Below are 25,829 nucleotides of genomic sequence, written 5' to 3' on the forward strand. Positions count from 1 at the left end.
GAACTGACGTCAGATAAATGTGAACTAGTTATATTTTCATATTTTTCCCTTTTTGAAAACTCGCCGCCTACTTGCTGAATTACTCACAGGCGGCAGGAAATTCAGAAAACCAGAATCAGCATCAGCCCGCCACCTCACTCAAAACTTGAGATCTCGCCTGCTCGATTTGAATATGCATCGCCCTAGTGGCGGAATGCATGCAGTTCTTTCCGCCTGATAAATATGTCGGTCAGCACTGCAATCTTATATATGGTCATAAGGTGCCAGAGAAGGGATAAACGATAAACCAAACAAAAATAATAAAAATAAATAAATAAAATAAACCACAAGAAAAATACTGCAGTGGCCAACTTACCACCATGCAACAAACGACTGCGTCTGAACGTCAATCCCAATTCGTCGCAACTCTTCCGTCGACAAGTGCGTATCGTACGGCCTCTGCACCTCACCCGGCTTCGGCCCATTCTTCACAGGCATCATGCCAGGCAACGGCAGCCCCAAGATCTCCGCCAGTGTCTGACAAATTTGATACTTGGTCATGGCATCCTCGGATGAAAACTGTAGAATCCTCGGCAGACTCTTGAAGGAGAAGCCACCGTCGTCTTCGCGATCCGCTGCCGCTCCCACAAAAAGAGACAGGTATCTGGCAGCGATGTCGCGGCAAACCCGCCCCACATCCGCCGTGTGTGTCGGATATCTAATCGCCCAATCGTCCATCTGAACCCCGGCGTTTGCATCCTGCGCCTTCCACACCGCGTCCACAAGCGTGTTGATGGCACTCTCGCTGTTCTGCCGCGCGGGCCCGTAGAGGACCGGGACGCGTAAAACCACCCCCAGCCCGCACCCACGTGTCTCCTCTAGCACGGCGACCTCGCCGTCCCGCTTCGTCTCGCCGTAGATATTTGGTGGCTCTGTTTTGGCGGAGGCTTCATAGGGAGCTTCACCCGGGCGCCCGGGGAATACATAATCTGTCGAGATGTAGATGAGCAGGATGGATCTGGACGAGGTGGCCCGTGCTAGGGATCTGGTGGCAGCGACGTTTATTTTACGTGCTGCATCTGGGTTTTGGTCGCATTTGTCGGGGAAACGGTTGGCGGCGCCTAGATATAGGATCGGATTTTTTTTTTCATGGTTAGCGAACTTGATTCTGTCCCGATTAATCATGTCGGAAGAAGATAGCATGGAAGTACATCATCATCATCATCATCATCATCATCATCATCATCATCATCATCATGCACTCTGGGGGAATTAAAAAAATATGAAAGAAACTCTTCTGGAAGTTCACACCACCCATTTATACAGAGTACTATCTCAGAAAACGTGCAATGAAGGACCAAAAGAGACGTAGAAAACGATGAAACTCACAATGCACAACAACATTGGGTCTTAGATAACCATCCATCCCATGATCCTCATCAGCAATCAGCATATCACAAACGTCGCAATATCAAAACATCAACTCCGTTCACCAACCTCTTACCCCCCGCGGCGTCCACCCCTCACTTCAGTCCGGTTATCATCACACCTATTACTCCGTACAAAACGACAAAAAATTAGAACTTACTTAGTCCGTTCCAGCAGCGCTACAGTCTCACCTTCATCCAACAGGTCTGCCTTGACGATTTCCGAATCCATGTCCGTCCGCGTCCCCGCTCTGGAGAAGCCTTGCCCAAACACATTCCAATTTGTGCTGTCCCGCTCGAAGGCATTGAGGACCTGGCGCCCGAGAAGACCCGTGGCGCCTGTGATAAGGGCGGTTCGTTGCATGTTTTTTAAATTTGTTTTTATTTTTATTTGTTTGTTGGTGTATGCCCTTGTGCTGAGCGATGTTGACGGGGGTTGGAAGTTTTTAATTGCAATGGGATGACGTCGGTGGAATATGGATATGGTGGGGGCTTGTATGCTTGGCTTGGGACTTGGAGGATCCGTTGAACCACCACATTCTCAGATATTGTCACTTCCCAACGCACACTTCTGACAGGTAGCAGTGGTAGGGAGAAGGATGCCTCAGCATCGAGAATGTCTGTCCATATTGGGCAGCTGACGTACAAGATAAAAGGCTATTGATGTAAGTAAGTAAACATGTAAGTGATGAGAATGCTCCTGAAGTGACCAGTTCACACAAGCTGATATCGAGCACAACTTTGTAGGGCCTTCGAAGAATTTTGATTCATGTCATATACGTACGCTAAACAAAGCAATATAAAATAAAATGAAATAAAAAAAACCAAATCATATTGCCATGCGACGCCGAATAACGAAATGATGGGTAGCAAAATATGTTTTCCACAGGATGCACCTTCACGCCACGTAGCAAGGTAAAAAGGATCGAGATCTATGGTATACGTTCTATATATTCTTCGTGGCACATTCCTCACAGTTTGAACTCCTGCCCCACAAACCTTTCTGTTAACTTCCACAGCTTCTCTGCGCTCTCTTCATTAACAGAATACGCGGCCGGGGCGGAGATTTGGCAATCCATCAAGAAAGAGCCGGAATGAGCTATGCAGACAGAATTATCAGCGTCTGGGGTTTTTCTTTTCCCACGTCTTGTGAGGAAAAAAGAAAGAAAGCAAGAAAGAAAGATAGATCAGTCAATCCCTGAGGACAGAGAACAATAGCGTACCTTGTAGCGCAGGATCAAACGCCGCAACCACCGACGTCGCAGCTCCCTCGTCCTGAGTTTTCCAGTTTGGCACAAGATCTTTCATCGCGCCCATCAATTCTGCAGGCATATACCGTCCCAGTTCCGTGTGGATCACTGCCCAACGGTTAGCACCTGCCCATATATCCAAGGCTCTGAAACAGGATTGGAAAAAATACCTCCTGGATGAAGCGTGAGAGAAGTGATCCCCTCGCTAGCGAGATGCTTCGCGAGATACGTCGTGAAGAGCAAATTCGCTGTTTTCGACTGTCCATATGCGATCATGGAGTCGTAAGACTTATAAGGCTCCGATGAATACCCATAGCCCTGCAGCCATGGTTCAACGCCCACCTCATCCGCCGCGACGGGATGGCCGTCGAAGTTATAGTCCTGGGACCGGAACGGGGAGAACTGGTAGCCCAGCGAAGTCACACTGACGATGCGGGTATAGCCAGGGCGCTGCGCGGCGGCCCGCCGGATCTTGTCCATGAGCAGGTTTGTGAGGAGGAAATGGCCGATGTGGTTCGTGGCGAGGTGCATCTCGAAGCCGTTCTCGCTGAGCTCGCGCTCCGGCAGAGCCATGATACCCGCATTGTTGAGGACAACGTCGATGGAGTCAACCTCGCCCTTGATTTTGGCGGCGGCTTTGCGGACGGAGCGCAGAGAAGCCAGGTCCACTGCTGCTGCTGTTACGGGTACTTTCGGGAAGCTGATGTCCAGGTCTTTGACTACCTCGTCGAGCTTCTCCTGCGATCTTCCTGTTATTATGATGCGAGCGGGCCGATATTGGGCAATTGCCGTGACAACGGCGCCCCCGAGGCCTTTGGGGTTGACTCCGGTTACGAGGACTTATGTGTAAGGAAAAGGAATCATTAGCTTCTGCGGAACTGCCTCAATGCAGGTGGTTCAGTCGCATGGAGTACCTGTCAATCCTTTAATCTGGGCAGCGAACACCTTGGCCGCCTCTGTGGCTGTGGTTTTCGCACCGAATTCCGCGTGAGTTGCCATGGTTTGTTGCTTTTTATTCTTCTTTTTCTATGGAGGTAGTGTCTCTGTAGGTAGGTGATGGGTATTTTGCGTATAGATATAGTTGTTTTCTTGGATATCCTTCTCCATCATGTTCTTTCGACCCTATATATATTTAAATATACACATATCTCCATATATACATGTGGAGAGATCTGTGAATCACATTTCGCCCGTTACCAATTCAAGAGCACGCTTGCGTTGATGTCGATATCGATAAGGCCGTATCGATTTATCTCCACCCAACTCCATGGACTTCGGCGAGCTACCAATATGTCATTGGGAGCTCATGGCTAGCTACTCCACGGCAAACTCAAATGTCCACGGAGTTTTCGAGATCGCTGTGGCGGAGAAATTCCTCGGCTCGCCGCATCTTATTCGCTGTTTCGGGTGTGCCCAAGCGCTTCCCTGTCCTTCCTTGCCTGCATCTGCGGGAGCTTGGCATGCAAACCTCAGCAGATTCCCGATCTGGATCCATTCTGCGCTCGTCCGCTTCATGGTTGCCGATGTGCTTCATCGCAGCGAGCTTGTTCTGTCTTGCTATGAACCTATGCAACAAACGCATTTCTTCGGCCTTCCGATCCATTCGGTTGCACCGTGATCGTCGTTCTTACTGTTGCAGGCGGCAGCATTCGAAACGGCCATTTTTCGTTTCACGCACTGGGTTGTTGGTTTATTTCGTAATCTTCAGTTGAGCTGTAGTTAACTAATCCTGGTTTTCCCCATGGGTAATGCTTGCTGGTGGTGCAGACGTCAAGACCATTCTGATATAAACCTGAAGCCATTCCCAACAGTCAACTTTGGACGTGCCTTTCAACTAACTAATAATCACGTCTGGCGGGTGTAGCCACCTTAGGCCATATTCCCGAGAGCCTTTCGTTAACTCGGGTCTTCAAACAAAAAACGTCTTTTAGTTGGGGTTAGTCGGGGAATACGAGATGGCATCAACCTTCGGTAGCCCCAAGTCAAGCTTTGATTTTTGAAGTTAATTGTGTGAGTGCAACCTCGTTTTCTTTTTTTCTTTTTCTTTTCTTCCATTTTGGAGAAATTTCCACGGAGATCTGGAACAGCAAACTTTGCGCTAGAAATCTATAGAAGAAATGTCAGCTCACACGTTTAGAGAGGGGCAAGTGATAGCACGGCATCTCAACTTGAGCCAGGCCCAAAATCACCACTCAAGAGGGAGGAAGAAAGAAAGAAGAAGGCTAAACTGAGCCACTTGCATCATCCTTTCACCACCCCTCGATTTAGTGACGCACAAGACCGTCGAGAATGAAACGGTGCGAAGGGGGTGGAAATGGTGCAGTTGATTACGGATGTTGTGGGTTGAGGACACTAACTCGGTCACCGAGGCTGCTTCGTACGTAACTAACTCTCTCTCTCTTTTCAACTTGCTAAGGCCGCATCCGTTGGTTGGTCCCACATAAAATTCATCAGATACTACGAAAGCTCGTATATATAGAAGTCGTGATTGGGTTTTTCTTCTTATCTCCGTGACTCTGTCGATCGTTTTTCTTTTCTTTCGATTCATCTATATCATCTACCAATCTTTCTCTCTGTTCGAATTATCTTTCTGGGCTAAGGATCCCCCAATAAATCGAAGCTAGCTGAGTGAGTGGGTGAGTTAGTGAGTGCTCCCCCGAGCCCATAAAGAAGTTATTTCCGAGCCCCAAATTATTGTCAATATCTCCCTCCAAATCTGGAATCTGGAATACAACCTGGATCGAGGGGTGGGATGATACGAGGTCACATCCATTCCGCGCTGTCTATGGAAAGAAGAAAGGGAGTAAAAGCTCGACCTTTGTAACAAGGTAAGTTTCTTCTTCTTTTTTTTTTTTTTTAAAAAAAGTAAATTATACAATCAATTACAGTCGGTGAAATGATGACAGTATATAAAAACGGGAACCTGTTTATCCGTAACCAACCCGTACCCATCCCATAAAATGAGACACAGGACTCCATCAGGAAAAAGACAAAGCCTTCCAAAAACCGACGCCCAAATAAATTTAGACCCCACATTCCCAGAAAAGAGAAAACAAAAGAAAAAAGGGAAAGTAAAATCACCCCAAGAACCAGACAGAAGGTACAAAAGGATCGCTCGCTGAATCGCGGGACAAAATCAGCTATGGTCGAGTCAAAATATGTGAGCAGCGCCTTTGAAGATTCGGAAAACCGTATAGACAGGAAGACAATGCATTCACGATTAATCGCCGAAACTAAACACCTTCCTGATGAGAAGAAGTTGACTCTGGCCGGGAACCAAGCCACCCGCCTCGCTGATACGCACTTGATGATCGTGTCTCCTTGAGGGGCACGCGTGGCATTGACTGCTGCCGTGTGGCTACGGAAAAGGTGCTCATATTGGATCCACGACGTCTCAACCGTCTGTTGGCGTCCATTGATTCCTTCCGGTTGAGGGATTCGGATGGTAGCAGAATAGCACGATCGAGTTCGTATGGCAAACCACGATGGCGGCCACGGATTTCCATGGCGATGATAATGAGTTTCGATAAGGGCCTGAAGTGCCCGCAGAGCGCGGTGTTGGAGTTCGGGAACCCAAGTGACAGGCCCACGGTTCCGTAGGCGGAGACAATTTCGAACATGACCGCGAACATGGAGAAAGAATTTTCGCCCTTTTGGTCAAGCCTGTTGACTTCGATGATGGAGATGAGGAACAACCCAAGGAAAATATACCATAAATCGAAGCTTAGTTGTTTTCGTAGATGGGCCCCGATATAACTGACATGCTTCGAGCCCAGCGTTTCATCTTCATCGTCATCAGGGTAGGAATATATCCCCAAACTGCCCTCCTCGTAAACGTTTGTCCGACGGACCGAAATGGCAACAGGGAACACGGAAATATACATCATAATCAAAAAGAATACCTGAACAGCAGGATGAATATTTGCCAGATTGACGACCGCTAAACCAGCCGTCCGCGTCGATGCTGCTTGGAAAAAACCATCCACAAAGCGTATCCCAATCGGAATCCTATTGATTTCCGGGTTATTCAACTAATAGAGCAAGTTAGCAGGTGGCTAGCAGGTGGCAAGGAAAGACGCGCTCATGGACAAGGGCACCTACATCTAAAATAATGAAGAAGATCAGTTGTAGACCATTCAGAACAACAAGAACTCCAAATAGCCACCACGTAGCCGCGCCAGGAAACATAAGGGTAAAACATCTTCGTGGGTGGTCTAGCAAGAACCGCAATTCTTCCCACGCAGGGCTGCCGAAGGGAACGAGGTGAGAAAGCATCCAGATCGTAAATCGCAGCATGCAAGGAAATGCGGTATTTCCAACGAGAATAAGGAAACTCAGCAAAAGAAGTGGAAATATTGCATCGTAGAACGACATCATCGAGTCAGGGGTGAGAGCGAATCCTTGATCGTTGAAGGCGGAAGCAGAGGTGAAAACAGCCCACCACGGACGGCCTAACCCTGCTTCTTTGACAATGTTACCGAATCTTTCTGTTTTCAGAATCCATGGCACCAAAGATACAATGCCTAGGAGATGGAAGAAGAAGAAATAGCCAATCAGCACCACCACTAGTAATTTCAAGGCTCTGTATTCAATACCCCCTAGCTCGTTCCTCTGAGCCTCTGTAAGGTCGACAAACGCAGAATTTCGGCCGATTGTCGGCTGCCAACTAAGATAGGGGCTTGAACCAATGTCAGGACCCTGAGACGAAGAACGAAAAAGACCCGAAAATGTTCTACTTCTCGTCCTTTCTGGCGGAATGAAATCTGCATCCGGTTCCGAGGGACGATAGGTTGACCTTCGGCGAGGGTTAATTCTCGAACGCATCCGGGCAGCATTAGGCTCATCGATGGTGATATGGTGTTCTTGGGGCGGCTGTGTACAAGGCGGAGTGGCGGGCCACTCCGACCGTGATGTCTGTACTTGTGTCAGATCTTCGCCGTCTGCATCATCATCAACTGTTTGTGGGACTCCGCCTCTATCGTACTCTCGAGGGCTCGGAATACGTAATGCGCACGTGTGCCTCCGTTGATGTGCTAGGAACGCAATATGATGCTCGGGGCTCAAATATTTAGACGCTCCGAGCTCAACACCTTTATCATTTTTGTCAGATATGGGAGGCTCCATCGTATCCGCCGCATCACCTCGGTTTTCTCCTCTAGCTTGATCCTCCCCCTGAGGGGAACTGGGCTCGCCGCCAGGACTTGGTTTGGGTGACCTGTCGCTCTCAGACGTGGAAGCCGCATCTGTCTTCTTCTCAATATCATGAGCCGCTGAACAACCCTGAGCCTGTCCAGTACCACTATCCCTCAAAAGCACTATCTCCTTTCCACGGACCCCTATATTTCCTCGATCTCGGTTGTGGCTAGTTTCCCGCCGATCTTTGGTCAAAGCCTCGCGGGTCAGAGTCCTTTGTCTTGATTTAATGCGTCTTAAGGCTTTGGCCTCATGGACGACATGTTGAAATCGCCTTTCAAACCAAAAAAGGCGGATGAAAACGACGAACGTATTAATGAAGATCGGATTGGTGATCATGGAAACGAACCATAACCCAACCTGCTGGTAGGTCAATAGAAGATTGGTGTCGACGGGGTTGAGACCGCTCTGGGTAGTAGCACCGGTAGCGAACAGCAGCGCATCAATGTATGTCACGTTCCCAGGCGCGTAGAGGATGACAGAGGCAACGAGGGAACAGGTGATGATGTAGCCATAATGGAGAGATAAAAAATTAAGCCGTATGGTAGAAAGAACCGGAACTCGGGTCCCGATTGAATCGAGAGTCTTTATAAAGGCTTCCAGTGAGCTCCAGTAAGCCCGCCTTACTTTCAAAACACCAGACCGGAGTGCCATGACGCTTTAAAATAACACCCACCAGGGGGGAGGAGGGGGTGGGGGGTTTGAGATCGAACGGCTGTGATCGAACACCGTTTGGAGGTATATATCTGTATCCCGGGATTTGGGACAAGCCAAAACTGGAATCCGCAGCACAGCCAACAGGGAGCAGCAGTTGGAAGGACGACCTAGAAGGCAAGTCTATGCTTATCCCTCAAGACGCCGTTAATGGAGAGCTTGTTCGCGACGGAGCAAGCGCAGTAAGGCTAGAAGATACAAAAAAAGACATGACGAAAGCTGTATATCGTGTACGCAAAGAGGCCAGCAAGACACCAGGAGGTCGATAGAGAAGAATTGACGCTGGACATACGGAGGCTCTGGAGGTTCTCAGGAGACGAAAGAGCCACGATGCGGAATTGGAGTGGTTGACACAGCTTGAAGCGGGTGGCCATCGCCGCTGTTCAGAGTGAGCAGCGCCGCGTGGCGAGATCTTCGTGGAAATAAGCTTCACCCAGACTCATTCCATCCAAGTGGCAGTGGCGAGCCGCCCGAGAATGCTTCCATCTTGTGCTCATTATGGCGATACATCGTCAACCTCGAGGCATTTTTAGGGCTCTACAGGCGCATGGTTTTCTTCGTGGAATTTTGCGATCCCGATATTACAGTCCCTAGCCACTGTGCTAATAGTATTACCTGCCTAGCGCTAGGGGAACGGCTGCTGGAGCCCATCGCATATTAACTCGGTTGACAGTGTTGAAAAGGTGATATGATCTTATATGTTGGTGGTGAACTTGCAGCCTGTCGCTCGCCCAGAACTAAACCCGCTGGAGTGATTCTCAACCATCTGATTGGAGGCTGTTCCTCATGACGTGCATGGAACTGTCCCATTAGTACAGATTTGTATAAGATCGCTTGATGGGGTCCTTTTGCTCAGACCTCATTTTAAACAGCCTGGGAGAAAGCATTTTCAAGATAAAGAATGAGATATGATATATCCACAGCACTTTTTTTTTTTTGGAAACCTTCACGATAGGATATATCATTCTTAACCAGCTAGCTAGAGAACTCTGACCTTGTTTCAACAATCAGAAAATAATACGGAACTAGTACCTGTGAATCCCACCAGCTAATTTGTCAAGGCATCACTTCTATACGATGGGTTTCCGTCGATGCGGCACTGGAGAACTAGCGAAAATTGTTATTTCCAGTGGAGCCCCGTAGACTGGTGGCCTGCATGTCAATTAAATGAGAGAAAAGAGACAAGGTTATTTTCATTTTTAGAGAGAGTGTTGATAACAATCTTCTGAAGATTTCCTCTTGGGGGAAATTTGGAGGAGACAATGAAGCACAAAAACAGGGGAGTCTAAAGTCTCACTCTTGAAATATGTATTAAAAGAAAACATAGCAAGATATATATTCCAAGAATTAGATTGTTACATATCTCGGTTTCTGTTGAGATATAGTTATCGTGCTTTTTCAGGTTAGGAAAAGTTCTAATGCCGATAAACTTCTTGCTCTTAGTATGTTTTCTGTGTTCAAGTATATTTCTACCTTTAATTTAGTATATAGAGATCTTTATTTCTTTCTTATTGATATCTGCTGTATGCTGCACTCAGACTAAAGATATAAATTATGTTGTCCCTCCATAGTACAGGTTATTTGGGATTTCCAATATGCTATGTATGGCCGCCCACTCTTTTCAATGCTACTTGGAAACATCCCCTCATCAGCAAGAACAATAATGACGTAAACCCAGTGTAATTACATATCTATCTAGGTACGTCGGGGTGATATTGCTGGCAGTCGCGCATGTTATGCAACCGGTTGCAAATTCCATGGCGCTGCCTCTCAAAGAAAAAGGCCAGTGGACAAAAGAAGCACCGCAAGATCAAAAGCGAAAACAGAAATGAAAAATTACGTAAATAGAAAAGTGTAAGCTGTGAAATATAGCCAAAGGAAAAAGGAAAAAAAAAAAAAAAAAAGGTGTATCCAGTATCCCTTTGAACAAGCAGAGTCCTTCCCAGTCGCAATTCATATGCAAGTTGTTTCTCTATTCGTTATCAACGCTTCGGTTTGGTGGTTTGTTTCATGTTTCATGTTTCGTTTTCCATTTCCAAGCCCTCGAGGCCTCCATTACATCATCGAGTTAACTGAACAAAAACAAAACAAAACCAAATCAAAAACAAATGGCACCGAAACCCACGGTTCGGACACGCAACAGAACGATCTCGGGTTCCGTCTCGCGCTGCGAGCCGCGGTTGCTCAGGGGTCGTCACAGTCGTCAACGGGTGCACATTTGCCGATCCCCTCCTACATATAGTTACGATCAAGTTTCATCAGCGATTAGCGAGTGGTTTTCTTCTCCGAGATTTCGTAACAAAGGAATTATCAAGGGGGAAAAGAGAATGATATCGCCCAAACAGCACTTACGAAATAGTAGTTTTTGCACGTAAGTCCCGGACAACAGTCGATATAATAGCCACAGGGAGCACCCTCGGGAGGGCATCGGGCGCTTAGCGTCTCTGACGTGGGCCGGCCCATGACGCTGACAGCGACAGCGATGAGTAGAGCGATAGAGGTCTTCATGGCTGGTTTTTTAACGGGGTGAAAATGGAAATGGAATAATATGTTCTTTCTTTAGGTTTCGGATGGTCAAAAGACGGAGGAGAATAATGTTGAAGAAATGAATGATGCCTTGGAGCTTTCTTATATATCGCTCTCAGAGGATGTTTGAGACATACAGGGATCCTGACGGGCTTGGGGGAGAAAGGATAATCCGGATTTCAAGCCAACCAGCGAGTTCCTTGTCGACTGTGAAAGAAGGACTGGGGGAGTAGCGTTATCCTTAAATATCTCCGATGGCGCTGTCGCTAGCATGCTGGCCAGGGAAGGTTGATGGCTGGGTGCTGCGCGGTGGATCAGGTTCCAAGGGCTGAAGGGCTTAGGGCCACCGATTAATTCGCAGTTTCATGCAAGTTGGATTGCATTTTCTAAGAATATGGCTCTTGTGATTCCAGGGCCTGAATGCAAAGCGCCTTCTGATGGTAATTTGCCGGGGTGAGCTTACGTCGGAATGGCCGTATGATCTTAGCAGAGTCATTTTCTTCAGTCTAGACTACTCTCAATTATTTTAGTGTGGAGTTGGGGGGCATTGAGAGCTATTTATATGGAATTGGCACGAAGTAATAAGAATCTATTGCTAGTTAACGTTAATAGATAAATTAACGGAGTGTTTTTGTGACTTATTCTGTTGACCTTGGTGCATTGTTTTTCGAACGGGCGGCGGGTGGTTTGTGTCATCGTTGGGAAACAATGGGCACCAACTCCCCCAACAGTTGGCGGTTTGTTGGTGCGCGCGAGGGCATGATCAACTGGCCCAGGCATTTAAACAATGGCAGCAAAATGCATGAAATCGTGGAGGGGTGAATATTGTTCCCTGGAACGCCAGCCTGCATTGCATTTCGAGGTGTCAGCCTGCAGAAATCGCACGACCCGTGCAACATGGATCATTATTGCCCTGCAGAAACATGCACAATAAGACGCAATTGTGCTTCATGCTTCCTGCTATGCCCGTTGTAATTCATCTACAGCACGGCGCCTCAAACTCAAACATAACCCACCATTTTCTTAAATGATGCGATGAATATGGGCAAGAAGCCGAGCAACGTCCGCATACTATCGATCTAATTTGAATAATACTACGGAATATATATATACCAATAGCCATTCATTCCCCCATTTGTGCTGTAGTATGACCCAATCACATGCGTAGGCTTGGGGTTATCCAACATCCGTCCATCCATGGATATGATGAAAACGTGAAGTTGCGTGCATGCAGGAAATGTATGAAGTGCATGAAGGCGTTCTTGATAAGATTAATGACCTAGTTTTTGATATAGATACTGTTTCATTCCTTCTCCTTTCTTTTTCTGTGTTGTGTCCCTGACCTTGTCAGCCGCACAGTTTCCATGATCAACAAACCCAGCTTTTGAAAATCTCATCATAACTGCCAATGCAAAACCAGAATAAATTCGGAGGCAGAGATGTCAACAACTGCTCTTTGGGGATTGGCATTCCTTCCGTGATTCTCAATTGAAAGGAAATTGGGTTGGTACTTTAGTTACTCAAAGTTATGTAGTAGTCGAAAGCGAATGTGCCCCGAAACTTATCAACTTCGCAGATTGGGTCCTAATTACCTACAGCGCACATACTGAGTGGCCCTCCAGATTTCACTTGAAGCCCAGTTTGACGTTTCCCCTCATCTCATCTCTCGCACGGACAATCAAATGGAACAGGGAGGAGAGCTTGCATTCGCATATGACATCAGCTATGTTGGCCAAGTTCCATGCTCAATGGCGATGAAAGAGATATGTAGAACGTTGAGCGTCTCTTCTCTGCAGAGGCCGGTTTCAAAAATTCTGTTTCACGCTAAGAATATAAACTGGAATATCATTGCTAGTGTAAAGGGTCTCTTGCTTGGGCTAGGAGCACAGCATTGATCACCTGAAAGGTAATATCTCTTTACTTAAGTGATGGAGCGGCAATACTTAATGCTGGTAGGGGTATCTCAATTTAAATTTATCGTGTGAGTCAATACTTTTGAAACCGTCCTCCCGAGAGATGTTCTTAAACATAAGGTCATCATGATGCATTTCCTTGAGAAATTCATAGGAGATAGGATCACGTGCGATTGCCGAAAATCCATGACTCTACTCAGGCGTATGTGACATCGATGGCTAACTCCTCCAAGTCTGTGGCCGTCGCGAACACCCTTGTCACGGCCCCCTGCATTAATGTGATCCACTCGTCGTTGAGCCTGGATGAAGCCTAGTTGTTGTCGCTGTTATCCATGCCCTCTGAAGATATATAAATGTGCTGATAGTGTTGAATGGGTTCAAAAAAAGCCGAACGGGGCTCAGATCTTCGTCAACGCGCTCTTCACTGAAATTGGTTACATTGCACTATGGAGATGAGGAACAGAAGTCATTGACTTGAGCACTAGAAATTCATATGGTAAGCCTGTTTCCATGCCATTTGTCCAAAGGATTTGGTATGTGTTTAGATCATGAGGTGGAATCATTGAACGCTGGCATTGAGTTTTTGTTTGAATTGCTGGCCTGTGCAAGAGCTTTTGTTCAACGCGTTCCTCGGAGTTACGGCGTGAGGTGTAGGGTCATTATCTTTAAAAAAAGAATTATATAACTATAAAGAGAGAAACATACCGAAGATAACGAGATCTCGATGATTATGTCACATTGACAGGTGCTGAATTTGTGACCAAATCACATCTACTGTACATAGTCTGGTGAGAGTTCCAGCTTAAAGGTGCAGGATTCCTGCTCTACAAGCGCTAGGCAAAATGCAGGCTATCAGTGGTTAGCTCTCAGCCATGGGTCGGCGAGCAAGTCTTTTGCACTGCTGCGCTCCTCTGGCTGCCATCGTAGCATTCTCATGATAAAAGCCAGGAAAGATATTTTGTCTTCGTCTTTGATCTGACTTAGAGAATCTACCAGGGAGACATTTTCTGGGATCAGTTCTGGATATCGGAATGCGCCTAATTAAATAGTGAGCAGTTACTCATACGAGAGCGGGGGATAAATGTACCATCATGGTCAAAATACTTTGTAGTCTCGCGACCTTGGCCGAGAAGCCTTTCCGGCGGTGGTCCCAATAGTGCGATCATATGCGTCAGATGCCTTTCACTCGTATATTCCATTTTGCCCGGACTAAGCGCCCCGAAGCCACCATCCTTTTCGAGCAAGTCCCATAACTATTCAATCAAAGAGGTTAATGATTCGTATAGATTCCATTAGACGGCTTGGTCTCCATACTAGAACTCCAAGATTCCATATATCTGCACTGTAGCTCCAACCTGAAGTGAGGATAACTTCTGGTGCACGATAGTCATCTGCCTGAATGGTATGGTAATACAGGTGAGGCACATCCCCACGTACAGCAAGACCAAAATCAGTAATTACTGGTCTTCCTATCCCTTTGGTCTGCAGGCCGAATCCATTTCGTGATAGATAGATTATCCGGTCTTCCAGAACCTTCTGAGGGAGAGGGTGTTCGAATTCATCGCGTGCAATGATATCCAATAAAGATTCGTCCCTCAACGCAATTAAGATATTATCAGATTTGAGATCTTTTGCATCGTCAGTCCATGTATTCCAGTAAGAATGCGTTTTCCGTGTTGCTGGAGATGTAGTTACCAGTGTGGATGATATGGCATTCACTGTGAAGGTACTCTAGTCCTTGAAGTACCATTTGAGCTATTAGCTTAAGGATATCTGAAGGTATCACGTCGTTTCGAAAGCGCTGTTTGAATATCCAAAGAGGTTCTCGTAAAGGATGAAAGACCAGGCATACATGTGTGCCATGTGGTCCACATAGTTTGAATGAGTCTAGCAGAGTTCGTACAAAGTCATGGCCAACATGCTGGGGATTTGCTCTCGTAATATGCTCTGTGGTATGTAATTCCGTTTCAGCAGACTTTTTATCCGCGTAGTTGTTTGTGCTGACCTTGACTGTAACATAACGCCGTGGTAGCCAGCGCCATCTGTGTTGTTAGCAACTGAACGGGACATGTGGGGGGTGGCAAACTCACTGATGTAAATCTTGTGCCAGCCACACAGTTGAACTTGTACCCCAACCGAGTTTCGCGACAACTTGATATCTATTATTTAGGACTTCGTATAAGCGTATAGGATAGAAATGGCTTGGGTTATATTGAGGGGTGTGTTCCTCCTCAATAGGCTCTGTCGCAGAGAGACCCGCGGCCACAGACACTGGCGCAGCGAAAGGAGTAGATTGGAAAATTCTCCGCGTGAACGTTATGGGTGCCTTTAGTCGAAGCATCGCTATGCAGGTTAATGCCCCACCAAGGTTGTTTCCTGCAACATTCACATCAGGAACAGCATTCGAACGTCGCCAACAACCTGTAGCTGGGCATCGTGATACAGTCAGCGAAGCCACGTTGAGAAGTTGATTGTGTTAGGCCACTGGGGCAAAAGAGCTCAATTACACCCGCTTTTTGCACATTTAGCTTATGCGGTCAGCCCTACAAACCGTTTGGGCTGCAATCTAAACTCTCAGGATGCGAAATCTCAGGTCGTGTATGGAAAACAAGGTCATGAACCTTATTCAAGGAATTTATTTGGCCATTTTTATCTCATATCGTCTTCAAGACAGCTTCAATTTTTCTTTTTATTGCTAACGAAAATATGTCTTGCAGATTAGACCAGTATATTCATGCTCCTTCATCAACAGCGTTAAGCTCTTCCTTTGAAAACTTGACCTCCCGTCATGATACCAATGTGCCGAAGTGATGCGAATTCCATTTTTATCCAGCAACTTCCCTGACACGCGAAGTTTGGGGTCTTGGGACGATTGATGCTCATGGCCCCTGGGAAGATGTGAACAAATTGTCTAGATATAAGGGAAGAATAAACATACGCAATTTCAACTGTCGCTACTCTATCTTTGAGCTCCGAGTTGTTTTCAACCGATTTCTCAACCATCTCGTCATATTTGGTTACGCGTTGAGTACCTTTCCATATTATTTGAAGCAAAGATCGAGCCGTGGATGAGAAGAATCGGGACATTGTGGAGAACGTGAGGTTATTCGATATCGAATTACGCAAAAGCAGGAGGAGGAACGCAAACCCATGAAATGAACATCTGTGGCTACTGATGTTTTGAAAGGACTTTGATCCCCTTTTATCCCTCCACCTGTGTTGGAGATTTCACTCTGTCAATTCACGTTCCACCGCTTTCATATCTTCCCATTCACACATAAGTGATTCCCAGAGAGAGTGGTGACGGGTAAGCGTAAGTGGAGTAACAGGACGGTGGGAGAATACCTTATTTTATTACAATTTAACCCATCTTCCACTCGTTATGTTCGTGTATGCTCGGGGAAGAATTGATAGGATCTAAAGTGAGGCCATCCGGCAACGGACAAAACTAAACCCCAACAACTTCTCTAATGGCATCTGCATCTACATCTGCAGCTGTTCTTCATCTTCCCCTTTCAATCATTGTATCGTGGAAGCAATTATGAAATAGAACTGAAGTACAGAATATTATATATCTAACTTCAAAAGGGTTGGAAGAAAATGACAACAAACATAACGAGAGCAAAGAATGGGACGACGAAAAGGACCTATTTAAAGCAAAAGCCGAGACAAGGAAAAGAAATTAGGCTAGAAAAGCGCGAGAATAAAGGTCCCTATCTAGACAGAAAAGAGGAACGGTAGACATGACACGTAACATGAACTGATGAAAATGAACGAGAGAAATAGGAGCCATTGAATAAAACATCTCTAAACAAATGATTACCCACTTATCAGCAAAACGGAACAAAACACAACTAGCTATCCCTGCCAGCGCCCCCACCCTTACTGAACTTGACTAACGATCTCACTAGCCCTCGACAAGCTTTCCACCATTTGCTGGCACTCCTTTCTCCGGCGGATGGTGTACTCGCTTTCACGGAGGAGGTCTTCTAGTTCTTCAGAGTGGTACATCTGGGCTAGAAGTTCGCGTTGCATTCCATCTTTGGTAAATCTGAGAATCTTGGTAAGTATACATGATAAAAAGAGAGAGCAAGAAACAAGGCATAGAGGGTATATGTTTTAGGAGGTGAATGGACACCACACAGAGAGATAAAGAAATGAAAACGTACTGAACGAGGTTAAGCATAACGGCCTTGGGTACCATGTCAATCATAGTTCTCTTGACGATATTATAGTAAGAGCTTATCAGGAGTTCTATTGAATTTTGGCGGTGTCGACGGTCAGTATACGGTGTCGTGCAGAAAATCGTGAAACGTTTCATGTGCTTGAGGGATTAGGAGGGAAATGGAACATACTAATAACTTCAACCTCAGCGTTCTCGCGTTCAGACAATGTCCCTGAAGCTTTGAGGGTAGGGGGTGGAGCCTCCATCGCAGCCATCTTCTTCTTATTCTTCGACGCGAAGAAGCTGCCGAAGAAGCCGCCGTTGGTATCCGACATGGAGTCGAGAGATGGGCTCGCCGCTCGTGGTACTGCGGATGGAGGTAAGGGTTTTCCAGTCTTGGGGTCAACCTGGGTTGGTTTACTGGCAGCATTCCGTTCGTTGACGATGGCCATCGCCTAATGTAAAGAGGGCGGTGAGTATAAGCAAGGATGACGGTGCAAAGAATGAGAAGAAAAAATGATATATGCTATTTACCCTATGCCCATTTAAGAAATCCGGATGGCCTGTATTGATATAGCAGGATTCCATCGCCACGAGATCCTTAACCAGTTTATTTGTGGGGTCCATTGCCTGTTTGAAAAATGAAATGACAACGCTATGGAATTTTTCCTTCAGCTGTGGATATCTGCGGAACGGTTGCTTGCTGAGGAGCTGGCCGAGGATGCGCACGAGCTCGTCGTAGACTAGTGATACGCATTTTAGACTTGGATCTTCGAGTCGCTTGATTTGCTGTTTCACGATAAGTTCGAAGGCGGTTGTCCCGATGAAGAGAGCCGGCGAGGAGCCCGAAGAGTTACACAGGATTGTTCGAATATCGACATCTTTGACTTGGTCAAATGGATCGACTGCCTTGACGCCATTGGAGTAGAGTTCATGGAAAACAAAGCTGATACGTGCACCGCCTGAGAGCTCAATGCTAGACAATTCCTGGTAGTTACCATCCAGAACTGTCCGAAATTCAGTGCAGAATTCTGTGATTATATTGAGGACGATGTTTGAGCTATTTCCGAGCATGGAGTCACCAAGTTGGGCCAGTTCTACGCTGTATTTCTGGAGAGAAGCTGCGATACGGGCTTTGATATCGGGAAGTGTTTGTTTAATGTGCATCATGAGAATCTAGATACGGTTGTTAGCTTCTATCGCAGAGAGGGGCATTATAGAATTATTGATTCAGTCCCGGCTTACCAAATTCAATTTTCTCGCCAGATATGGCGTTCCGCAGTAGGATGACTTATTCCTATAGGCCTTGTGGTTCTCAAAAAAGTTTTTCTCGTGCTCCAAAGCATAGGAAATAGGTCTTTTATTCTCAATATCCCGTTGCCCACGGTTGACGACAGGGACATAGCCTAGCCGCAAGGGAATAATTCTGCCAGCAAGAATATCTACCACATCTGTGCCTGCATCCATAAGATCCACTTTCGTAAGCACACCAATGGTACGTTGCCCTTCCGGGTCGACTTCCCGCGCGAGTTTCAGGCCATCAGAGTTGGCAAGGTCCTGGTTCGCAGCGGTGACGGCGAGGATGATAGCATTAGGCTTGCTGATCTGCTTCAACACCATATCTCTTATTTGTTTCTCGATATCTTTCGGCTGATCTCCCACGGGAACTTTGGTTAAACCGGGCAGGTCGACCAAGGTAAGTGTCAGGACGTTGGGGGAGAATATTCTCAGATTAATCGGTGCTGGCGAAATGCCCGCATTGCGCCCAGTTTTCTGCTCCGTCTCGCGTACAATCTCATCTCTGATCTTGTTGAAATCGTAAAACTTCTGGCCAGGGATATGTAGGAATTCGCCATATTCGTCCAAGTTAGCTTCCTTATCGGTGGTTTCCAGTTTCTCATCCTTAACGCCATTCGTCTGCGCTTTCGAGGAAGCAGGTCTGTTGATAAGTTGTAGGACTAGTGGCCGTCGAGTTACAATTCCTGAACCTCTAGGGAGACTAATTTGATCAAAGGGAAAGAGGAAAAGGAAGTAGACACCCATCAGTTGGACTATTCTCCCGGAAGACAATTGGAAACGGCGCAACTCACAAATCTCTTCCGACGATATTTTCCAATACGGAACTTTTTCCACTCGACTGCGAACCAACAACCACTATCTGTGGAAGATCAATGGGATTTTGTACCTAGATGAGAGCAGTATCAGCATCGTTATCGGCATCGGTATCCCATGTGTCGTCCAGGGATGTGGAGTGGGAGCAAAGAACATACTCCAACGGTCGTGAAGACATCCTGCAGCTTATTTACTAGTGAAATAAGACTGGGGTCATTGACGTTTATTCTATTCGGCGGTGGAACCGACACACAATTTGCGAGTTAGCCAGCTATATATCTAGAGCAAAAGCGGCGAGAAGCAAGCCATATGGGGAACGCACGAGTAACCAGATGGGGTCGCCGACATGTCGGGCGAAAGTAACATTCAAGATAGCTCACTGTTATAGAAGATATAGAATAAGGCCAAAGATAGTTATCGTGAGAAGGAATGCTTTTGGGTGCGGTGTGGTTTGGGCATCACGACGGAGAATGAATGATGAACTCGCATGATGATAATAATAGGCTGGTCATTTTATATGATGACTAAGCAGGCAGTTATCTTCCACACGACCATGATTTTGTTCTTCAAGATAGATGCTCTTTAGGCATCTGCATTTTTTCAGCAGCACGAGAGGCGGTGACTGTTTGCCGCGTCATTTTGGTTTCTGGCAGCCCACTCATTCCGCTCAAACTATTGTCGTACCATGCCAGTACTAGTATTTATTGCGAAACGTTCTCTGGCCGAGCGAACCCGGGCGCTAGGAGCTGAAGAAAAGTTACAAGGAAAGCAAAATTCACTGTCTATTGGAGTATCGGAGCAAATCGAAGAGTGCATCCATGCATTCACGGAAAGTTCCTCGGTACAAAGCATGCGCGCTGGAAACTGCTAGTGCGAAAGATCCTCAACGGAATAGGCAGATATATAACATATATGTCTAGACGGGAGTACTATCCTGATACATACTTCAGATTCTGCTATAATCAAGTTGTGTGTATGTACCCTGTTGGTGGCATAGGCAATTATTGAATGACCGTTATTTTGAACATGAAAAGAAAGGATACCCCCATAGAGAGGAAGTCAAACGAAATACTCTCTCTCTCTGTCCTTCCATCAAACTCATCGGAATAGTATCATACAAACTGCTATATAACAGGCCAGGCCAGGCCAGATCGAAAAGCCCTATCCATTCCTCGTATTACGGAACAAATTCTCTTGGGGAAATTAAATTATAAAAAATCAAAAACAGATGTAGGAAGCCGGATCTCATGGTCAAATGCTTGCCATCTATTAGACCATCCAGCACAAACAATCATTGAAGGGACACAAAAACTAGACACTACGCAAAATCACAACCGCCTTTAGTATTGTAGAAGCCATGGGCAACCAGTTTAGAACCATTCCCACCAGCTAGAACCCAAAAAACAAAATAAAATAAAGGAGGGACACGTATGCGGGTCTCGCAAAAAGATAATAGGGCCTATATAAAAAGGATGGATAGAATTAGAGGAATGGGAAGATATATATGTAAACCGTTTTAATCATGCAACCAAATTCCTCTACAAGTCAGATACCGATGCGAACTTCTCAGACATATCCTGAAGGATTTTTTCGTACTGCAATCCCATGAAAAGTTAGATATCAAATACGATATTCGGGTGAGAAGGGGGGGGGGGGGGAATGGAATGGGGTAGGAGCCATCCATACCTTTTGGGTTACAGCCCGTTCATCATCGGGCACCTCAAACTTCATCCCCCGCAACGCATTCTGGATGTCTGCTGTCGCCTCGCGGACCTTGGCCCAACTCTGGCCTTGCGCGATGGCCTTCTGGCTTTCGTCATGATATCCCATGAACGCCTTCATCATGTATTCTGTTTTCCACAATGGGCAAAACTGGTCGTAATCGCTGTAGCCGTTCTGCTGTAAGAAGTCATCCTTGAGCAGCGCCGCGATGTCCAGTGTAATCTTGTCCGGGTCGCCGAGGGCTGATTTACCAACGAGTTGCACGACCTGGTCTAGGTCTTCGGAGTTGGTGAGTAGCTCCTTGATTCTATCCCGGAGCCGGGGGAATTCCGGATGGTCCTTGGCGTAGTATTTATCGAGCACGTTGGTGTATTTGCTGTAGGAAACGGAGGTATTGATGGATGGGAAATGCTTTCGCTGCGCAAGCTTCTTGTCAAGACCCCAGAAGACTTGGACGATGCCAAGCGTGCTGGACGTGACGGGGTCGGAGAAATCGCCACCAGGGGGGCTAACGGCGCCAACGATACTGACACTTCCTTTCCGCTCGGGGCTTCCAAGCGCGATGCTCAGTCCGGCACGTTCGTAGAAAGAGGCAAGTTTGGCCCCAAGGTAGGCAGGGAAACCTTGGTCAGCGGGCATCTCTCCCAAACGTCCTGAAATTTCACGGAGGGCCTCAGCCCAGCGAGAACTGGAGTCTGCCATCATGGCGACGTTTTTACCCTGATCACGGAAGTATTCCGCGACCGTGATACCTGTGTAGATGGAGGCCTCACGGGCAGCGACAGGCATGTTGGAAGTGTTGGCAATGAGGCATGTACGTTTCATAATTGGTTCCTTGCGGCCGTCAATGTTGATTGAAAGCTGTGGTACCAGTTAGTCCCAATCCTGAAAATAAGTCTGTGGAAAGCATCCTACCTCTGGGAAATCCATCAGAACTTCAGCCATCTCATTTCCACGTTCACCGCACCCAACGTACACTATGATGTCACTGTTCGAGAATTTGGAGACACTCTGGCTGATAACAGTCTTCCCGCAACCAAACGCACCGGGGATACACACTGTTCCACCTTGAACACTGGGGAAGAGAGCATCAAGGACGCGCTGGCCAACAATGAAGGGAGTATCAGAAGCCAGCTTCTCGCTGACCGGGCGAGGAACACGGACCGGCCATTCGTGGGACATACCGAACTCCTGTTTCTTACCATCAAACTCAACCTCCAGGAGCTTTTCATCAACGGTATAGCTGCCCGGACCAGCGATGCGTGTGATGGTCCCTCTCGCGCGAGGGGGGAGCAGGATCTTATGGTCGTTCAGCAAGCTGTTTTCCCACACGCTACCCCATATGTCGCCACCGGTGATGTGGTCTCCAACTTTAAAGTTTGCTGGTTTGAAATCCCATTTCTTTTCTCGGTCGAGGGCTGGGATAGAGATGCCGCGGGGGATGTAGATACTTTGGGATGCGTCTGAAATGGCTTTGAGGGGTCGTTGAATACCGTCATAGATGGTTTCCATCAATCCTGGCCCAAGTTCTACAGATAATGGTTTCCCTGTTCTCACGACCGGATCGCCGACAGTTACTCCAGCTGGAAGGCAAGAGGATGCGAGTCAGTTTTGAGTCCGAGGTGTGTCGTTTGGAGGGGTTGTCCTGTATCATATTCACCTGTTTCCTCGTAAACTTGAATTGTTGCCTTATCTGCATCGATTCGAATGACTTCTCCAACGAGTTGGTCATAGCCCACTCGACACTACCAAATGTGGATTGAGATCAGCAAATATGATTTCAGGTGGTGGGACTTTTTGGAGAAAGGATATAATATATATATATATATAGTGGGTACTTACCAGCTCGTACATGGCGCAACCGATCATATTCTCCGCAACCACGACAGGCCCAGAGACAGAGTAAATAGAGCCATGTTTCCCCTCATCGGCGCCAGGCCGAGGATTCTTCGAGCTCTTTGGCGGCATCGTGGGAGGTGGGGATTGCGGATTATCGGGGTTGGGAGGGGGGAGGGGAGCTGGGGTTTCGTTGGAGGGGTTGAGGCGGTGGTGGTTGTAGTTGTGGTGTAGTTGGTCGGAGCTTGGAAGCCTGACGTTGTGTTGTAGCGCAGGTGGATCTTCCAGCGACGCAGCAATAGGCGTGGAGGGACGACTGTATGTTTGGTTTTTGGGAGCAATGAGATCTATGAGGGACGGCCGTGACTTCAATAACGATGGTCGACCTAGGCCCAGCATGTGTGAACCAGGGACTTAAATCCCGTTTTGTGGTTATTGAATTATGTGGCCTAGTTGTTGATTGGGGTACAAAAGTCAGTTTAGGTTCAATCGACCGACAACTCCAACCGCATCGTCAAATATTTCCTCAGTCCCCATCCCAAAACTGTCTTAAATGAACGAAATATCCATGAATTCGCAGAAGTCTTGAATATCATCCAAATATTGATTTCAACGCTTCTTCACAACTTCACAAGCAATAAATGGTTTGAGATTAGTCTGAAACCCAAGTATTTCTGTTAGTCAAGGGTTTCAAACTCATTGGGCACACCTCCATAGATACGGACTTCTCTTGAATTCTCCTTTGGAGAGGATAGGCGAGCTATTATGAGACGATTAAGAACTCCCAAGACTGGGATCACTGTTATTATCCCGCACCACCTTGACATGTTGACGGGTACCTGCAACTGCATACCCATTTCTAGTCCTGTTGTACCTGCAATATGGGGCGGGTGGTTTATACCAACCTGAAAGCTCAGCGGCATCATGGCTGTTTTTGGTATTGTAGCAAGGCGCCTTGCGGCTAGAGCAACCCGCACACCAGCTGCGTACTTTACAATAATTCTCTCAGTTGATTCAAACCCAACTCTCCAGATTCTAAGCCAGCTTTTATCCAGAACTGTTGATTTCTTCCCTCTGAAAACCACCCTCTGCACAAGCCTTGTCTGCGATCTGGAGCATTGACTGAGACCATCCAATTTTGATTGAAATCGAAAGACTGGGAGGCGGGTAGGTCTGAATGCTTTTTGGAGAGTCTGATACTCACCGATGATCCGTAGTTTCCTTGAGGCCCTTCAATTTTGTGAGGAGATGTAGGTGTTGGAAAGGCATGCTGATGGATTTACATGGCATACTCTGACATTTTGAATCCGTTTCACTGTGCGAAAGAGCTTCACATTTCATGAAATTCATTGAACATTTCTTGATGAAGAGTCCATTGATCATTGACAGTCTCCAGACGGCAAGCTGGCCCTTCTCTCAGCTAGATGGGTTGGATGGGCCTTATTCAGATGAAGCTACCGCAAACTCAAGACAAGTGCTTAGATATGCGCAGTACTCGGCATTTTTGGTATTTAATGAGCTGATTTGATTTTTTTCGTCAAATATGCAAAGGCAGGAACAGCACCAAACGCTTATTGAAGGTTCAAGACGTCAAAAATGATAAATACATTCACGTCTCGAAGACGGTCCGGACCCTCCGTAGAGGGTGTGGAATATGTCCTTGCACACACTACTCCGTAGAAATCCAAACAATACTAGGGCTCCGATAACTTCCACACCCCATAGGGATTGAACCCCTAATTTAGCAACCAAAGGTTAGGCACCATGCCCCCAAGCTTAATAACCCCAAATCCTTTGGGAATTGGCCAACTGAAATGAAACGGGTTTTATCACCATTTCCAAGACGTATCAGGACTTTGTTCCCAAGCCAAATTTAATGCCCTGCCCACATGATTAGGTCAAGGTACGCTAAAATTAGCCAGGACACAGCCATTCTTCTCTCCCTGAAGTTCTGTTAGACTTGCAGATAAGAAATTTCATTTCTTCTCTTTCTGCAGGTCTCCGGTTAACAAACGAATGACAAAGGGCAATTCGTTCATTCATTATCCTGTCCTGAAGCAAGCATTGTTAATTATTATTGTCCTGAAACGCGGGACAAGTAGTTTTATAACCACCTATCAACCTCAGGCTAGGCCTGTTCTCGGAAGCGCCACGCCATATCACACTTCCCTGCTTCCAGTCCCGCGTGAACAAGTCTTTGGCTGTCAGGGGACGGACCGACTCAGGTCAAGGGAGAGGGGCAGAGAGTACATTAGCTCTGCATTATTTCTTTTGGCGCTGGGTTGGAGAGTAGTGATCAGAAAATATCTCGCTAGAGCCTGGTGACAGGATCGTGAGAGTGGGCTGTGTGCATATATCAGGTGCTTGACAGTTTATCATCATTACTATTTACGAGGACTTATTGCTTGCCACCGGCCAATTTGTCTGTATTTTTCGAAGTTGCCTAGACTCGAACAAAACGAGTAACAAGCCCTCGGTATGCTGGGGGTTATGAAAGTTAGGAGCAATCTTTGAAGAAGCTTGATATTGAGTCGGCCAGACATCATCTTAAATGGTGGGGTGCAGAGTAGATTAATCTATGAGCCAACACAGAATAGAAGAGTCTGAAATGAAACAACCAGCTAGAGCTTGAACTGCAACGAATGTCTCTTCGCTTTGCGTGACAAGAGCCGTATTTGATGTGAGATGTTTGCTTCGAGCAGACTGATGGCGAACTCACAGGGAAGGAATGTAATATTACGTCACTGGGATACCTCCTGTATTTTTATTGTGTATCTGTATCTCTGATAAGGATTATCCGAGTGCTGCGTATGGTACAGTACAGTACAAGCACTTCGATGAAACAGTCATTGAGTTAGCCAATACACAAGTATAAGTACCTCCGTACAGTTATAATACAGCTTCATCATGTGCAAATAACTCACACTCAACTATTAATAATTGTTCCAGCTTCATCTGCTGCGTTTCTGGATCTTGATTCTCCGGTCTGTAA

At 46.6% G+C, this 25,829-nt stretch overlaps 8 protein-coding genes across 8 annotated transcripts; 1 reads left to right on the forward strand and 7 right to left on the reverse strand.

Annotated features, from left to right (window-relative positions):
- Positions 1–182: 182 nt before the first annotated feature.
- Positions 183–1,770, reverse strand: HCBG_06370 (NAD dependent epimerase/dehydratase; the record flags this gene model as incomplete). The annotated part of the gene is made up of 5 exons (XM_045433419.1): positions 183–213; positions 356–1,100; positions 1,369–1,388; positions 1,507–1,528; positions 1,599–1,770. 5 exons carry the CDS (start codon positions 1,768–1,770, stop codon positions 183–185), a joined length of 990 nt encoding a protein of 329 aa, XP_045285732.1.
- A 607-nt stretch (positions 1,771–2,377) lies between these two features.
- On the reverse strand, positions 2,378–3,655 carry HCBG_06371 (oxidoreductase; the record flags this gene model as incomplete). The annotated part of the gene is made up of 4 exons (XM_045433420.1): positions 2,378–2,505; positions 2,630–2,764; positions 2,827–3,495; positions 3,571–3,655. The coding sequence occupies 4 exons, from the start codon at positions 3,653–3,655 to the stop codon at positions 2,378–2,380; spliced, it is 1,017 nt and encodes a 338-aa protein (XP_045285733.1).
- Positions 3,656–3,923: 268 nt separating this feature from the next.
- On the forward strand, positions 3,924–4,274 carry HCBG_06372 (uncharacterized protein; the record flags this gene model as incomplete). Its single annotated transcript, XM_045433421.1, has 1 exon — positions 3,924–4,274. One exon carries the CDS (start codon positions 3,924–3,926, stop codon positions 4,272–4,274), a length of 351 nt encoding a protein of 116 aa, XP_045285734.1.
- Positions 4,275–5,889: 1,615 nt separating this feature from the next.
- On the reverse strand, positions 5,890–8,503 carry HCBG_06373 (uncharacterized protein; the record flags this gene model as incomplete). Its single annotated transcript, XM_045433422.1, has 2 exons — positions 5,890–6,687; positions 6,758–8,503. The coding sequence occupies 2 exons, from the start codon at positions 8,501–8,503 to the stop codon at positions 5,890–5,892; spliced, it is 2,544 nt and encodes an 847-aa protein (XP_045285735.1).
- A 2,161-nt stretch (positions 8,504–10,664) lies between these two features.
- On the reverse strand, positions 10,665–11,139 carry HCBG_06374 (uncharacterized protein; the record flags this gene model as incomplete). The annotated part of the gene is made up of 2 exons (XM_045433423.1): positions 10,665–10,795; positions 10,916–11,139. 2 exons carry the CDS (start codon positions 11,069–11,071, stop codon positions 10,748–10,750), a joined length of 204 nt encoding a protein of 67 aa, XP_045285736.1.
- A 2,422-nt stretch (positions 11,140–13,561) lies between these two features.
- HCBG_06375 (protein kinase) lies at positions 13,562–16,089 on the reverse strand (the record flags this gene model as incomplete). Its single annotated transcript, XM_045433424.1, has 6 exons — positions 13,562–13,665; positions 14,090–14,255; positions 14,440–14,731; positions 15,093–15,429; positions 15,703–15,890; positions 15,941–16,089. The coding sequence occupies 6 exons, from the start codon at positions 16,087–16,089 to the stop codon at positions 13,562–13,564; spliced, it is 1,236 nt and encodes a 411-aa protein (XP_045285737.1).
- Positions 16,090–16,545: 456 nt separating this feature from the next.
- Positions 16,546–19,729, reverse strand: HCBG_06376 (vacuolar sorting-associated protein; the record flags this gene model as incomplete). The annotated part of the gene is made up of 8 exons (XM_045433425.1): positions 16,546–17,053; positions 17,172–17,256; positions 17,358–17,622; positions 17,702–18,343; positions 18,413–19,166; positions 19,258–19,352; positions 19,438–19,507; positions 19,602–19,729. The coding sequence occupies 8 exons, from the start codon at positions 19,643–19,645 to the stop codon at positions 16,885–16,887; spliced, it is 2,124 nt and encodes a 707-aa protein (XP_045285738.1).
- A 720-nt stretch (positions 19,730–20,449) lies between these two features.
- HCBG_06377 (vacuolar ATP synthase catalytic subunit A) lies at positions 20,450–23,236 on the reverse strand (the record flags this gene model as incomplete). Its single annotated transcript, XM_045433426.1, has 5 exons — positions 20,450–20,874; positions 20,966–21,862; positions 21,917–22,584; positions 22,662–22,746; positions 22,844–23,236. The coding sequence occupies 5 exons, from the start codon at positions 23,234–23,236 to the stop codon at positions 20,818–20,820; spliced, it is 2,100 nt and encodes a 699-aa protein (XP_045285739.1).
- Between the last annotated feature and the right edge of the window lie 2,593 nt (positions 23,237–25,829).

Source organism: Histoplasma capsulatum, assembly GCF_000150115.1.
Source record: "Histoplasma capsulatum G186AR genomic scaffold supercont2.9, whole genome shotgun sequence".
NCBI lineage: Eukaryota > Fungi > Ascomycota > Eurotiomycetes > Onygenales > Ajellomycetaceae > Histoplasma > Histoplasma capsulatum.